This window comes from Lycium ferocissimum, chromosome 11 (genome assembly GCF_029784015.1).
Source record: "Lycium ferocissimum isolate CSIRO_LF1 chromosome 11, AGI_CSIRO_Lferr_CH_V1, whole genome shotgun sequence".
Taxonomy (NCBI): Eukaryota; Viridiplantae; Streptophyta; class Magnoliopsida; order Solanales; family Solanaceae; genus Lycium; species Lycium ferocissimum.
Window position 1 is genome coordinate 19,831,945 of NC_081352.1, and position 16,981 is coordinate 19,848,925.

Here is a 16,981-nt window from a genome sequence, read left to right on the forward strand (position 1 = left end):
TTCACAAAGAGAAAAAACACCAACCAAACATTAAGTTTTCCGAAAAACTATGGAATACTATTATTTCCAAATACAAGAACCTTTTTCCCTAATCATTCCAAACATTAGCGAGTCTTTTAAGTTAATGGAGCATTTAGAAATGAACAACTTTATGAACCTATGAAAAAGCATGACACTCCTAAATCTTTTCAAGGTTGAGGGCAGATAGGTAAATAGAGCTGGCAAAATGGTTTAAAAAAATAAGTAACCACCAAACCAACCCATTAAATATGGATTGGATAACTGACCAATTAAAAATGGATGAGATATGGATTTACTCATATTATCCACTGAAAAACGGATATCCATATTATCAAACTCATTTGTCCCCTTATTACTTTTCATGAATCTTGCTTTATGAGAGTCTAAGCTTATTTTGTCTTTTAACTTGTGTGTTCTGACCTGAAATCATGGATAATATATATATAATCTGTCGGTTAACCCATATTTTATCCGTGCTGCATATGAGCTGGCCGGATATTCTATCCATTTTATTTAAACCGTTTTTAACCCGCTCATTTGCCTCTCCTAGTAAGAGATCATCAGTTTCACTTTGTACCGGAATCTGCTGTCATCCGGGTCTTATACAAATAGAACAAAAGTTACCCAAGATACGGCTTTACGAGAATCCAGTAAGATTTGGGCAAATAATTGAACAAATTGTGCATACTCTGTTACATGTAAAACAATGTTCGTTGAATCTACTAAGCCTGTAATCATTTTCCCGCTAGAATATAAAACTCGAAGCTGAGAATGGCCTAGTCCAGAACAAAAAAGTCTATGATCAGTTACCATGGAGATTGCAATGGCCTCTCCAGAATAGAATGATTAGAAGTTCCATATGATGGTCATCAAGGATGATTTACTGGAAAAAGAATGAAAATAACGGATCAAAAAATCAGTTAAATGGAAGCTCAATTATGTATGCTTCCTAGCACGACCACTTGAAGGAGCAGCATCCTCTTTCCTAGTACCAGATGCCTCGGGCTTCCTTGCCCAGGCGGGTGCACTGTCTGGCTCATAACGATAATCGTAAAAGAGTTCTTCTCCAGCGCAAATTCTTTCATTGGCGAAGATACCAACTCTGTGATCTCCAGCCACCATCATGACCTATCAAAGAGTTAATTCAGCAATACACAAACGGAAATGCTACCATGACCTTGGAAGTTATTATGTAAATTTAACTACCTTTGCATAGCAATTTGGAACGGGAGAATGATTCGCGAATTTTAGTTTATCACCCTTCCGATGTGCATCAAGCACAAACTGCAGCAGGAAAAAAGATAAGTTATTCATATGACACAGTGGATGACACCGTTAATTTTAGGGAACTAAATATAAATAGCAGAGTATAGAGGGTGTCATGTCTCATGCCTGATCATTAAGAGTGAAGAGAAATGTAGATTTTTCACCATCATAAATCTTTGCAGAAGGAAAAAAGACAAGTGATTCATATGACACGGTGGATAAGACTGTTAATTTTAAGGACTAAATACAAATAGCAGAGTATAGGAGGAGTCACGTCACATGCCTGATCATTAAGATTGAAGAGAAATGAAGAATTTTCACGATCATAAATCTTGCCACGCTTGTCAGCTTCACGGTGTGAAATTAATTCACCTGTGTACTCCCCAAGATATTCATGCTTTCCAACAGTATTCTGAAAGTAACGCTCAAAAATGAGGCCCAAAGAAACATGTTCCTGCTTTATGTATCCCATCAAATTGTCAGATCTTACCTTCAAGAAAGCGCCCCAGCCAGAAACATCAGATCTTCCAAGAAGAACCTGTAGATGAGAATACGAGGCATCATAATCAGCTTAGAACACCATAGAGAAGGTGCGAGAAGGAAAGAAGCAGCAGCTTCTCCCTCTTGATGACTGATTACAGCAAAAACTTAGATCATAACTATATTTGCAATAAAGCAATATAATTGTCCATCGCAAAATGAATACCACAATATTTTATTTTGAGAGTGGACCATCACAGTAAGGTACTAGAGAATGAGTGAAATGTGTTTTTGCCAACCAGGACCAAGCCAAGAAACGTTCTTAAGAATTGACTCAACAATTTAGCCAGCAAAGAAGTAGAACATAACAGAGTAAGCAAAGAAACTCATCTACTTCAAGAGCACACAAAATGTTCAAAAGAGTATCTTTTTCAGATAGAGGACAGTGACAGAACCCAGTAAAAAGAATGCTTAATGCCCACTGGATAAGATTTCAATTCAAGAAATCGATAACCTCTTTAGGGAAAAAAGGGAAGACCAGTAATAATTACTTGTCTATGCGGTAAAGCTTCACCAATTTCAAGAAGAAATAGCAAATATAAGTACCCTTTGTTGCTGTTTGAGAAGTAGCTTCATATTCCTGCATTCATGACTATCACCTCTTTGCGGAGGAACCCCAAGAGTACCATCGCCACAACTGGGATATCCAAATAACAGGCATGTGAATAATGAGTGCTAAAACTAAGTTTGTTCATTTGATACATAAGACTACTGTTAAAGTCGCACCCAAACCCTGAAAAAGTCCCACTATTTAATCAGTCAATAAAATTGGTAATTATAATAGGAAAAAAAAAACACAAGATAAGCATTATATGAATGGTTTAATTATGCGAAAAGGTTTGGCGCTTTAATTGGCACACCCACAACCCGAAATTGTACAAATGTAAGGCATCGGGAATAAATGGTAAGATTTGGGGAAAAAGAAATAAAGCCACAACCACTTTCCACCAGAAGGAACAAGATGATTAGCAAGTACTAACCCAAGAAAGGTATTGTAAATCTAAATTAACAGCTTCCAGAAACTAGAAAACAACAGAAACCAACAGCATGACTAATAGAGTGCACCTGATCCAACAATTTCGACAAACATCAGGATCACATTCCCTGCCTGCAGCAAAGCAAGGGCATTGACGGCTTCTACACTGACTTTTGGCGCAATGACAGCCCCGAAACCTGTTCTTGCAACTCTTTGGGCATCTAGGAATTAAGAGTAGCAAAGCATTCAAGAATCACTAGCTAACCAAATCATTAAAATCAGTGATCAAAAAGAGTATGGCAAAAGATACTGAGTCTGAGGTTGTGAACTCCACAAGAGGTTCCCCAGTTCTTGCCTCATGGCATCTCATAGCAATTTCTCTTTTGAAAAGTAAAAGCAAATGTTTAATGAGAAAATGTCATAGCAATTTCAAGAGAACAAGGCTGGCTTACCCACAATATTTTTCACAGCAGGTCCCATTTACAATGCAGGAACACTCCTTCCCACAAGGGCCTTGACAGCCACATGGATTAAACTGCCGACAGGGTTGATCCTTCCTCTCAGAAATCCGTTTCCTAATTGCATGGTATCCAGCGGATTTCCACGTGTATTTTAATCGGCGAACTCTGCCTCTCCTACGTAAAAATCTGGATCTTCTTCGCGGTTCATTACCCTAAAATATATTACGAATTTGTTAACACCACTTTACCTGAGTGGGCTATGATTTAACTTCCCTTACCAAGAGCAAATAAAGCAAAACATTAATGAGATAAAGCAAACACACCATGATTTCCTGACCATCACCGTTGGAACCACCTTCAAGAATGTCATCCATCCCATCACCTGCTCCAGATAATAGCTTATTCCCGGAATTGTTCATATACTGGAAAACCTCCCAGCACGTCTTCAAATCATTCATGAGATTTCGAGCAATCAAACAGCTGTATAGCAAATAAGTTCAATTCATAATCCAGGTTAACAATCAAAGGTCTAATAATACAAATGCAAAGGCATTCAAATGTATCATCCAAAGGAAAAAATTTATTATTCATGACCGATGACACAAATGAGTTCGTCAATAGGTTTTCGCATTCAATTGTTTGAACACCTGAACTGGCAATTCTCTTATTACAAAGCTTTTAGGCTGTCTCAGTTCATCTTGCAAAGTTTGGATCAATCTCCCTTCCCTAAGTTTCCAATTTCTGAGAGTAAAGAAAGTCACCACCTTGTAGATAGATATGATATCTATTCCAAACTAAAAATGAAACAAGTTGCATGTGACACTAGATCAGGAACTATGACTTCTCTTGTTGCACAAATTAGTGACAAGAAGCTTGCTTTATGCGTATTTTGAGCAGTCAAAAATTCCCCGGTGCACACTTGTCTCGGTGACAACCAAATGATCAAGGTTGTGAGTTGATAACGGACCGAGTTGGACAGGTGAACTCGTATGATGGGTAATGCATAGTCTTCTTACTGATTACCATCATAAAAGCAATCCATAACAATAAATAAATAAAACTTGCATTTTCATTAGTTACGAGGAACTGTAAAACGGGATTGGAATCACAGCATCAAAATAGCAATCCAAACAAGCATGTCTTTTTTTTCCTTTTTCGGACAATGGTGTTATCAGAAGCTAGCAGAAGGCATGCAACTAAAATGCAGAACATCATTTTCGTTTTTAGTCAGAAGGTAGGCGATGTGTCGGTGAATAACTTCACATCTTATAATATAAAACGCCAAAACTTGTAAGAAAATGCACCACGTATACAGAAGTCAAATAGGCAATAGCAGAGATATAGCAAAGCATAGTTTTGGAGTTAACTAACCTGCTTCTACCAAACATTTCTAGACCCTTTTCAAAGAGAGCCTTTTCAATGGGTCTCCAAGATTTAGTACCATCTATTTCTTGTTTGCAGTTATTCTCACCCACATATTCATTTTTCCTCAATGCGTCATCACAATTTGTTGCAGGCTTTTCACTGCTAGCTTCAATCAATTGGCAACCAAACGCCTTGCCTTGCAAAGAATTTTTACTGTCTAAAGCTGGAGAGTTTTTCCTCCTAGACTTTTTTGCGCTATGACATTGTGCTTTTTGTGAAGATGGACTCGCATCTTCGTTTTCCTTTCTTGAAATAGAATGAAGATTCAAATCTTTGGAACCTAGACTTCCACTTGCAACAGAGTCAGATTCTAATACTTCCATTTTCTTCTTTCTTTTCTTAATGGCAACTAGAACATGTTCAGCTATTCGCTTGCTGTTCCTTTTGTTGCTGCCATCTTTACTGTCAGATTTGCTTTTTGATGGAGATGAAGAGCGCTCATTAGAAGTCACATCATTCACGGGTCTAATCTCTGAATCACTGCTCTCAGAGATGTTTTTTGCATTTGGAGCACCTTCACCTTGTGAAGACTTCAATCTTCTTGACACATGCTTCCTACCTGGCATCTGAGTATTATTAGCGACATCAGATGGCAGGACAGATTTTTCTCCATGACTAGCACACTGAGGAGAGATCACTGTAGCATTACTTTCGAACTTTTTGGCCTAGGTGAATAAAAAAGCAAATAAGATTTGGAGGTAGTATGGCCCAATAGGCGATACGAAAACCAGCACAGATACCTAATTTGAAATGCTAGATACTTTTGACATAAGACAAAAAGCAGGACGCCAAATTGATCCTCAATCTATAGACATTGTACAATAGAAGAGAAGACAGATACCAGGCTGAAGCAATTTGGTCCACAGGGCTCCATATCTGCATTGGAGCTGTACCATGGTAATTGTTTTTCAGCCTAATTAATGTAAAAAGACATCATAAGCATCCCATTTCGAGTACACACAGTTCCAAGGTAATGAAACATCTGTCTGAAGACCAATAACGTACAGGAAAAATTAGATCCTGTGAACATCCATGTAATCTACAATCAAAGACCTGCCAGTGTGGGCAAAATGAGGAGAAAATATCATAAGTAGGAAGAAGAAGTAAACAAAAAACCAGCGAGAATAGAAGATCTGATATAACATTTTTTTGATCAAGCAAAAAAAAATGTGGTAGTCTGCTAGACAAAAAGTAAGAGGAATAACCAAATATATACTCACAAGACATCGACGGCAAAATAGATTATCAAAAGAATCCAGAGCAGCATCAAGATCTTTGGCAAGATATAAATCTAAAGAACTTTCCATGTACTCATTCTTTGAAGTGTCTGCATTATCTCCCTCAACAAGATCTTCATATCTTGCCTGTATAAATGTTTGATGGTGTTTTATCTCTGTAAAGCCAGCAAAAACCAAAAAATGGGAAACAGCTGGACCAGAGTTCGCACTATGACCAGTTTTCTATTAGATAATGGGTGCTTAATAATGAAGTGTAGCAAATATCAAAACCAAGTGTGTACCTTCACTTCACTAGGTTTTCTAGACAAGCACTGTCCGAGCAAATCCAACACAGTAGCGGACAAGCCAACTTTTTCAATAGTCATTCTGTGAATAAGCAGACAAAGATACATTATCTTGACCATTGTAGTTGTAACATAAAGATCCAAAACAAGCTTTACATTCAGAGGTACACAAAAACAAAAGATTTAGCTGAAGTCTGTGAAAAAAATGTCAAACAACTACAATAGATTTAGACAGCACAAAAAATTACAAAGTTGGCAAAGCCTTTCTGTGTTACTTATTATGTTCTTGATACTAACAGATCTAAAGAAAATTCAACGTTCCTCCAAGTTGGAACCCGTTGAAATGATTCTCATTGGTTCTTCAGCATAGAAATTCAGTTTTGATAAGAGAAGGCATATCCCTCTTCTAATTGGTCAAGAAGACAAATGGCATTATACTTAAGAGAAAACCTTAAGAGGTCACGCATACTTGGAATCATTGACAGTAATTAATACAACAGTCATGATAGCATGAGATTACAAAAGTGCACACCACCTTGATATTAAGTACATTCTAAAGAACAGTGCAAGACAATGGAGAAAGGAAAAAAAAAAAATAACCATGGCATACGTAACAGGTACATTTTTCCTATGGGAATAGTGAACCACATTGGGGGGAAAATATTGATCACATTATCTAGTATTTTACCCCCTTATGGTCCACCAATGGACTAGCTAAAGAATGTTTACTCTTTCAGAGAAACATGACACCATTGTTTTCATGCGGAAAATGTTTTCCTTGAAAAAGTTTCTCCTTTTACCAGAAGACAAAACTACTTAAGGGCATAATTGAATTCAGGTAGCTTAATTATACCAACCGCAGCATATAATCTTCGGGCTCTGCAAACACCTTCTTTTCTTCTTCTTCTTCAAGTACTTCTTCGTCACTATCACTACAAATTAAAGTTTCCCCACCATTCTGGTCATAATAAATTCTTCTACGACCAACCACAGATTGATCCTCTGTCATTCTCTGATTTCTGCAAAACTCAGAGTAGGACTCAGAAAATTAAAATAACAACTGGTAATAGCTACAATGAACACTTTCACACAACACCTATCAAAATGAAGTGACATTGTTACTGGAAATTTAACATTTAGAGTCCCAGGTATTTCCTGGCTTAGGACAAGACTTAACAAAACGATAAGGAAACGAGATAAAGACATCAGAGACAGCCCTATAGCTGAAAAGCATTGCAATAACCCACACAAAGACATGCATCAATTTTTCCATTTTGCCTTCTGGGAGGCATCTTCCGAGAAAATTGGGACTCTACGAACTACTATGTAAGTCAAGGATATATTAGCAAAGTTGATTGTGCGGAAGGCAACATGGAAATCGACACCACTTTGTCTCTTTCGGTGTATATGGAATATGTGGAATAGGAGATTGCTTCATAATTGTGAGAATGATGTAGGAAGCATAGAAAGATCCTTTTTATTTCACTTGTGTTTTTGTTAATGAAGAGAAAACACCATGTTGTATGGCCAGTGGATAAAACTTGGTGGAATACAGCACATACAAGCAGATTCGCAAATCTTGTACATATTTTTGGACACTGGAACTTGGTGTTTATTAATGAAAATATTTATTTATAAGAAAAACAAAATTCTTTGTAAAGAGGACGGAACCAAATCCAACAGATAACCACTTAATCAGCATTGAGCCATTGACATACTGAGATCAAATTCATATATTCAGAAAGAAAAGAATCAACTAAATCCACTACTGCATCGAATTCGAAGCTGATCTATAGCCTGTGGGAATATGGTCCTGAAGTAAAGGATATTAAAGTATTAGCAAAGATCATACAAGAGATTAAGATCAAAGCTGCTTTAGACTATAAATTAAGAGGATAGGTGGTTCTACATTGCTGTCATTACAGAATACAGACAATGGATAAAAAAAATCCTATTCTGGGTATGAGATTAACAGTTAACAAGCTAATCAAAGACGAGAATAATGATTAGTAGCTATAATACATGTACAGTTTTAGAGGAACCTTTATTAATATAGCTTGGGTGCATGAAACCACAAGGTGTTAAGGATGCAAAAATTAAACTTCAACAGCAGATGTGTACTTTGTGAAGGCATAACACACCTATCCAAAAATATCCACGAAGTATATGGAGGGATTCTTTTTACTTCTGGAAGTTTAATGGGACGTACAGCATTCTTGACTGCAATACTTGATCCTAAAAGAATTGCAGAAGTGGCGTATCCATCGTCTTCAGAGCTATTACTATCATCATCTCCATTACTGGTATCGATGCCATTTTGCATATCAATTGCATCTTTCTGCCTTTTCGATAGCAGATCAACTCTTCTGTCAGCACCAAAATTTTCAAGACATTTTCTCTCTCTTGCCAAATTATAAAGACCCTTTGTCAGATTCTCCAACTTTTGTGTATTTCCTTCTACCCTTTTCTGGGAGGAGAAGACACAGGTCTCATTAGTTGTCAAATATAGTAAAAGTACCTTTAATCAAAATTCAGAACTAATTGTTGGACAGAATGTGGAAAAACTGAAATACAGAAGGAGCACCTTTATATAATTAGCACGTTCAGAAGCAATTTTTCTCTTCAAAGAATCAATAACTGATAATACGTCATCAGGTTCTACAGTTGCTTCTTCAGGAGAAACAATCTGTCAAGAAAGCATGAGCCCAGAATACTTAGAATGATAATCTTCCAATTTCACAATAACAACAACAACAACAATGCCTCAATTGCAGAATAGCAGTGATTCCATATATGAATCCTCAATAGCCATTCCACTCCATTTGGACACGGACCTTTCCAATTTTATATTGACAAAAATGGTCAACGGGATTATGGGTGGCAAGAGAATAACCAATTAACAAATATTGAAATGCAGATTAGATAAATGTTTTCATTTCCTCAAAATTTCAAGTAAGAGCCTCCCACATGTGACATAAGCAAAAACATTTGAGTACAAGTAGTTAAGAGAGACTCAGATATGGAGATAACCCTATGCCATCCAAAAGCATATACTGAAAATTAGGGTTCTAAATACAACTAAATAAATAGACTTGTCTTAATTAAATGTTAAAATTTTCAAACACTAAAAGAACAAGATCTACAGACACAGCCACACAATTGGTATTGTACTCGAGTACACAGTATCCTGAGGAAAGGGATAAATGCAATGAAAAGAAGAATAATAAAAGGAATACGGGCATTTGCTGCACGAAAATCAAAAGGAAATACGAGAACCACCAAAACCAGACCCCAAAAAAAGTACCATCCAGCCAGGACTTTTTGGATGGCGTGGAGACATGGTTGAAATCTCTAACTCCCGTCTTTGTACTCTTTAAAGTACCTACTTGGAACTGATTTCTAATGTCTGACATTACTTAATCAGAAAAAAAGGTACAATCCATCCATCGAGTACATTGAATTTATTAAATTATGGTACGAAGCTCTATGAACAAAGAATAAACGGTACATGTTCCTGCAAGATTCACAATTATACAGCAAATCCTACTACAGGTCCAAATTTAATCCAGTCAACCAAAACTCCGAATTAGCCATGAACTTCCATAATGCAACAGTGTCTCAATTAAAACATCAAACTTTATACAGCATGTGAAAAAAGTTCACCATAATGGCAGAGCAAATAATACAAATTGATCAAAAACATAGCTGGCAATACATTTATTTCACTTGATAACCCTATCTGGCAAAAGTTCACCATTTTTTCGTTTGAGAAAATTCACAAAGAAAAGAAAAAATAAAATCTTCCCAGCTATGCTTATAAAAAAAACTCCAGCAATGTTCCATCAATACAAGTCAACTACCGGGTGAATTGTGGTGAATTTGTTTCACTTGTGAACTTTACTTAAATGGAAAAGAATTCTTGCAACTACGAAAACTACAACAACCTCCGTGAGCATACCTTCGTCTGTTGATTTTTTATATAACTTCAATTCAATAATTAAGAAAAAGGTTTAAAAGGCTGAAGAAGCACCATCTGTGATTAAATCTAAGTATATGCCTTGGAGGCAGTCAATGGAAAAATGATATTCATCCATCAGGGAAAAGAGAGACAATGAAATAACTTCGTCCAAAAAAGAACTATTTTTCCGTAGGACCTCCCCTACAGTATTGTCCCCGCAGTAGAGTTTACAAAAACAACAAAACCCAGTTTAATCCCACGAGTGGGGTCTGGGGAGGGTAGTGTGTATGCAGAGCTGGACCTTGTGAAGGTAGGAAGGTTGTTTCTGATAGACCCTCGGCTCAAAAAAGAAATAGTGGGTTCCTTCGTTTCTATGGTTTCTTCTTAAACAGTGAGGTCTTCTCTATACAACGGAGCCTTTACTTTATACTTTAATTTAATATTTTATCAACTAATTGATGTCAAAAAAATATTGTAACATTTCAGTTCTTACAGCCTGTTCAAATCGATTATTCTTTACGTAGCAAAATGGTCTATATTTAAACCCTAGGTCTGAGCTTTACTTAAATGAGTACAACACGGGATTTTTACAAAGTTATACAACCCAACCTAATACATTATACCTGCATAGCCATATTTTTAGTTTACATTCGCTTAACCAACTTTTTTTCGCAACTTATTTACTACAAAATTAAATGACATTATACAAACAGTAAACAACTTGTCCACCTTGTATAAAAGTATATAATAGTGTATAAGAGGTGTTTAAGGAAAATCTGGGCTAAACCGGGTAATTGAGGAAAAACTGGGCTAAACCAGGTAAATATTCCTTCCCAGTAGACATAGAGCGCAATTTTCCCTGTAACCCTGGGCATTAAACAAGCTCCAAAAATACAATGTAGCTGGTAATTCACTATGGAAGTTACAAAAATCAACAATCATAGAACAAACATATCCTCCCAACCTCTCCCACCCCGTTCAATTTCAACTACTTATGATCTTTTATATGTTCAGTGCAACATTAGAAAATACCGAAATGTACTCGAAGAAAACATTAAATAACAGAATGGACTTGAAATTTGTTTCACTCGTGAACTTTACTCAAATGAGCATATACTTAAACCCTGGGCCTTAAACGAGCTCTAGAAATACAATGTAGCTAAGCAATTCACCATACAAGTTACAAAATCAACAATCATAGAACACAAAGATACTAAATAAACTCATGATCTTAAAAAATAATGAAATGTAGTTTGAAAAAACATTAAATTACAGAATGGATTGGAAATTAAAGATCAGCCCATTTGAAGGACAAAAGTGCAATTTTTTCAATTGTGAACTTCACTTAAATAGGTATATCTAAACCCTAGGCCTTAAACGAGCTCTAAAAATACAACGTAGCAAAGCAATTCAGCATACAAGTTACAAAATCAACAATCATAGAGCACAAAGATACTAAATAAACTCATGATCTTAAAAAATAACGAAATGTAGTTTGAAAAAACATTAAATTACAGAATGGATTGGAAATTAAAGACCAGCCCGTTTGAAGGGAAAAAGTGCAATAATTTTCAATTGTGAACTTCACTTAAATGGGTATATATTTAAACCCTAGGCCTTAAACGAGGTTTAGAAATACAATGTAGCTAATAATTCACAATGCAAGTTACAAAATCAACAATCATAGAACACAAAAATACTAAATAAACTTATGATCTTTAATATATTCAGTGCAACATTAGAAAATACCAAAATGTAGTCGAAGAAAACAATAAATTACAGAATGGATTGGAAAAAATGGGTTAAACTGGGTAAATATTCTTTCCCAGTCGACATGGAGCGTAATTTTCCCTATAACCTTCGGCCTTAAACGAGCTCCAGAAATACAATGTAGCTAATAATTCACAATACAAGTTACAAAACCAATAATTATAGAACACAAAGACACTAACTTATGATCTTTTATATGTTCAGTGCAACAACAATAACATACCCAGTGTAATCCCACGAGTAGGGTCTGGGAAGGCTAGGATGTACGCAAACCTTACCCTCGGCACAAAATAAAAGAAGACAGCAGAATAGCAAGATACGGAACAAATGCAGTAATACACATCGAAGAAAACATTAAATTACCTTTAGATCATTTAATCGTTGGGTTTGGGAATCCGATTGAGAGTCATCGGACAACGCCGACATTGCCGGTGTTGACCTCGATCCAGGTAAGGATCCGAGAGAAAAAAACCCGATTTGGAGAATTAATGGGGCGGGTTAAAACCAAACCCTAGGTTTGGAAGTTCGGGAATTGGGACGGAAGAGGGGCCAACAGAGATACCTATTGGGTTATGGGTATATCGCTTTTTTCCGGGTCATTTGCACTTTTGTCCCTACTCCTCAAATTGTTTATCTGATTTTGGTAATTTGGTAACAAGTTAAAAAAAAAAAAAAATTGTGGTCTTAAACTAAATACTTGTGAAAATGTACAAAAATGCCTTTAACCTTATTGACTTAATATGTCACGTTAAAATTAAAGAGTTGCTAAAAAGACAAAGAGACATTCTTTTGAAACGGATTAAAAGGAAAAGTACAAGAAACAAATTAAAATGGGGAGAATAGTTTTTATGTGGGCCATGAGTTTTTATTTTCGTATGTTATATCTCACAAGTTATATCGCGTGCCCTTAAAATTATATGTCCCGCCAATTTCAAGGGTAGATCAACTCACTTAAGGGCAAACCGTGTATTTGCTTTCTTCTTCTTTTTTGTTGCTTGGATTAGAGGAGCAGTACTTTTTGGTTGGACCACTTTTTAAATTGTTTTCCTGTTTGGCTCAAAATTCAATGTTTTGGTGAGAACTTTAGTTTTTTTTTTTTTTTTCACTGACTTTAGTTATGTCTTGTCGCTATTATTTTGAAATTTTCTCAAAGTGTCGAGCTGTCCACCAACCTTTCCTTTTCTTTATTTGAAAAAGAAGTATAGACCAAGATGGCATTTAAACGTGCTTTTTGAAAAAAAAAAAAAAAAAAATGGGGATACAGGTTTGACTTCATAACACTAACCTCTCTTGTGATTTACAATATTGTGTCTACCTACCTTCTTTCATATTTGATGTAACAAAACTATTTTCAGTACAAATTTGCCCCTTATTTGTTATTTTATTTTATATTTCTTCCTATTTTATGTAAGAAAACTAAGAGCCCGTTTGGATTTAATTTATAAATTGTTTTCACTTTTTAGTGTTTGACTACTAACATTTATGTTCCGAAAATACCTTAAGCCAAAAAAAAAATAAGTTGGGCTACCCAACTTATATTTATTTTTTTTGGCTTATTTTGAGCTTATAAATTGCTTTTTTTAAGCCCATCCAAACAGGCCCTAACTTGTTTTAATCTAATTTTTATTTCCATTCATACACTTAAATCTGTGCATGCATGCCACAAAACTTCTCTAAAAGACAATTCTTTATAAACCTTCCTAATTCTTTCAAGTTTTGTGCAGAAACTCTATTACTTGATTTACGAATGAAAATTTTAGTTACTTTTACTTCAATTTGCTCTTTTTTTCATATAACAAAAGTATATTCCTATTTTATTGGATATGATTCAATCCTATCACGCATATTCGCAATTTGATCAATTCATTTTTGTTTTGTTTTAACCTTCAAATTATTCAAATAGTTGGTTAATAAGATCAATTAAGAGGATTACAAATAAAACTATTAAAAAAAAAATACTCAAAAGAGAATAGGGAATATTTTATTTTTTTTATTGTTACATTTTGTAATTTCTTCATATTTTTTTAACACAATGCTACCATGTTATAAAAAAGTTACTAACCCAACAACCCTCCCCAATGATTTGTACAAAGGAGTCTCAGAGAACTGTTTAAGCAATATTTATCTGTTGATGATTTTTTATATATAGTTTGAGGCATGGAATTCCTTTCCCCACTGTATGAAGTTTTCCCTTCAATAGTAGCCATTTTTGTTGAGCAATTTGTGGTCATATTCATTTTCCGATAGCTTGGAAGATCTCTATATAATTTGTAAGTATGTTTTATCACTTATTATTCATGGTTATCATTCAAAGAAATTGAGTGGCAAGAATATATTATCTGGTCGCAGGAAGCATTAATTACGAAAAGTAAAAAATGTTTTGTCGCACTAAATAGAAAAGAAAATATTAACATCTTAGGGGCAAACTTGTCTATTTTTTAGTCAATTAATAGTTTTGTTACATCAAATGTGAAAGAAGGGAAGTAAGCGTAATATTGTAAATCACAAGAAAGGTTACTGATGTGAAGCTAAACGTGGAGGGAGGTCTCTGAAATTATCCCTTCTTTTTTTTAAACAACGATAAACATTGTCGTATTGTTTAGCTAGAAGCAAAAAGAATAATACTCAAACATAGAATTCTCATTCGTAATATCCCTTTGTCCTAATTTATGTGATATTTTTTGTTTAGAGAGTTGACTTGATTAATCTTTGAAACTAAATTGGATTAGGTCAACTCAATATTTTAAAATTTAATTATTCAAAAAATATATGAAAAGTACTATAAATTACAATTTTTCTCAAGTCAATATGATAGAAAAGTACATTTAAAATTTTTGTCAAATTTCACATAGTTTGACTCTCGAGAAACGAAAAGTATGATGGAGGGAGTAGTATAATATTTGGTACAGTGCATGAGCAAAAAAATAGTCCAAGCAAAAAAGTCTGCGTAAATAATACATGTTCAGATAGTATTTTACACTCCCCTTAGGAATACATACACTAAAGATTTACTAAATTATTCTTATTAATGGTAATGGTAATTAGAAAATTTAAATTTGACTAGACTCCAATTAGTTTGAAAATGGTTATTTAATAATAAGAGTAATATTAGAAAAGATAATTTATTCTCTCTTGATTTGCTAACGTGAAAAAATAAAAGGAAAATTCTATTTTCAACATATGAACAAGTAAAAGAGAACAAAAAAAGTACAACTATCACAACCCAAGAATTTTAGTCGTGATTAACACCTGCTACTACCCTCTATTAGGAAAAACCCTTTATCTTAACTCTCTTTTGGCAAATCAATCTTCACACTTAATAGGATGCATATATTATGAAATTCAAAAGCAGCAAAATATTTTAGAACACCGTAGCTAGATGAAGAAATGCTCAGCTTGCTAAGTCGTCGTTTTGTTTTTAAGAATTAATATGTTTGAAGGAGTTGTTTTCATACCCATTCATCTTACTCTCCCGAAGTGCTCTGCACCTACCATCTTCCAATAGTATCATTTGGGCAAACTTCTAACTTATTGGTATTCAATTCAATTCATTTTTATGAGCATATAGATTTCAATAGTAAGTACAAAATAGTAAAACTCAAGATTCAGAATAATATACAGTAACAGTGAAATTAGTGTGTGTTTTGAATGATGGACAGTTTCGATCAATTTTATGTTGTAATGTGATCTATAAAAGTATCTCAGAAATGATTTTTAATAGATTAAAAATGATGTTGCTATCTATTGTTAGTCCTACCCATGCAGCTTTTGTGCACGGATACAATGTGCTCATGTATCATGACTTGATGATGCATTATAATAGGAAAACATCACCAAGATGTATGATTAAAATAGAGTTAAGGAAGGCATATGATATGGTCAGATGGAAGTTTGTGGAGGGGATGCTTGGTGGGTTGAAATTTCCAAGACAGTTCATTCATTTAATTATCCAATGTGTGACTACTACAAATTTTATAGTGAAGGTGAATGGTGAAGGACATGGGTACTATGAACACTTAATTTTTTATCGAATATAAGTTTTATACCATTTCTAGCGTTTAAATATTTATTTTAGGTTTAGTTAAATATTTTAAATTTTTATTTTTATTTTTAGTAAGTCTTACTTTAACAATTGAAACTACAAAAAAAAAAATTGAGTCCCATTTTAGGATAAGTTGTCTTTAATTTTTTTAAAAGAAAAGCAACGTTATAAAAAATATGTTTTCATCTAATTTAGGTTTCAATAAATAAATTGTTGATTTTAGTATTTTCTTAGTTACATTTTTTTTTTTTGGGACCGGCTATTTAAACTTTTTGTTATTTTATTAGTCTCAAAACTAGTTAGTTGATATTGTTATTATCATATTTTATAAGAAAAACACAAAAAACAGAATAAGAGAAAGGCTAAAATTACTAAATAAGGAAAAAGTTATAAAAGGGAAAGCAAAAGAAAAGCAACCCTAACCAAAGATTAATCAGCAAAAACCAACCACATTCACGCCCAAACCCTAAGCACACATACTACACGTCTCTTTTATTTAACACATCCGAAACAAACAATACTTCCTTCCCAAAAAACTCTCCTCAAACAATTATCCCTAAATAGTCCTACTCCTTTACACTAAAGACGACACAGCACCCACACATCCTATATATATCACACAAACACAGATACAGCACACACACAACAAAAACACAGAAACAGTTAAAAAGAAAACAAAAAGAAGAACAAAACGTAGAGAGCAAAAAAAAAAGATAGAGAGAGAGAGCCTTGAGAGTAAAAAGAATTTTCATCGGAGTTTTGGCTCGTACTTGCAGTTCGAGTCGAGGTTTTAGTTTGAGGTTTCGAGTTTGTGGACCTGAAGTTAGCATTGAAAATATGTAGATAATTGTACGTCACTTTCCGTTGTTACTTGAAAAGAATTTGAAGGTTCGTTCTCGTTATTACTTCTCTATTTCAATATTTTATATGAAGCAAAGTTGTGTTGAAGAACCATTTAATATGGGTTAAATCTTTTGACGTTTAATAAGCCGAGTTAATT

General features: G+C 34.5%; 1 protein-coding gene across 1 annotated transcript; it reads right to left on the minus strand.

Moving 5' to 3' along the window:
- Positions 1 to 657: 657 nt before the first annotated feature.
- On the minus strand, positions 658 to 12,599 carry LOC132035861 (histone-lysine N-methyltransferase CLF). The gene is made up of 17 exons (XM_059426000.1): positions 12,303 to 12,599; positions 8,796 to 8,897; positions 8,353 to 8,678; positions 7,069 to 7,230; positions 6,209 to 6,293; positions 5,910 to 6,053; positions 5,695 to 5,742; positions 5,531 to 5,602; positions 4,636 to 5,354; positions 3,588 to 3,744; positions 3,256 to 3,476; positions 2,893 to 3,024; positions 2,374 to 2,464; positions 1,778 to 1,825; positions 1,571 to 1,699; positions 1,228 to 1,305; positions 658 to 1,149 (listed from the first exon to the last, which is right to left on the minus strand). Exons 1-17 carry the CDS (start codon positions 12,363 to 12,365, stop codon positions 958 to 960), a joined length of 2,769 nt encoding a protein of 922 aa, XP_059281983.1. The 5' UTR covers positions 12,366 to 12,599; the 3' UTR covers positions 658 to 957.
- Positions 12,600 to 16,981: the final 4,382 nt, after the last annotated feature.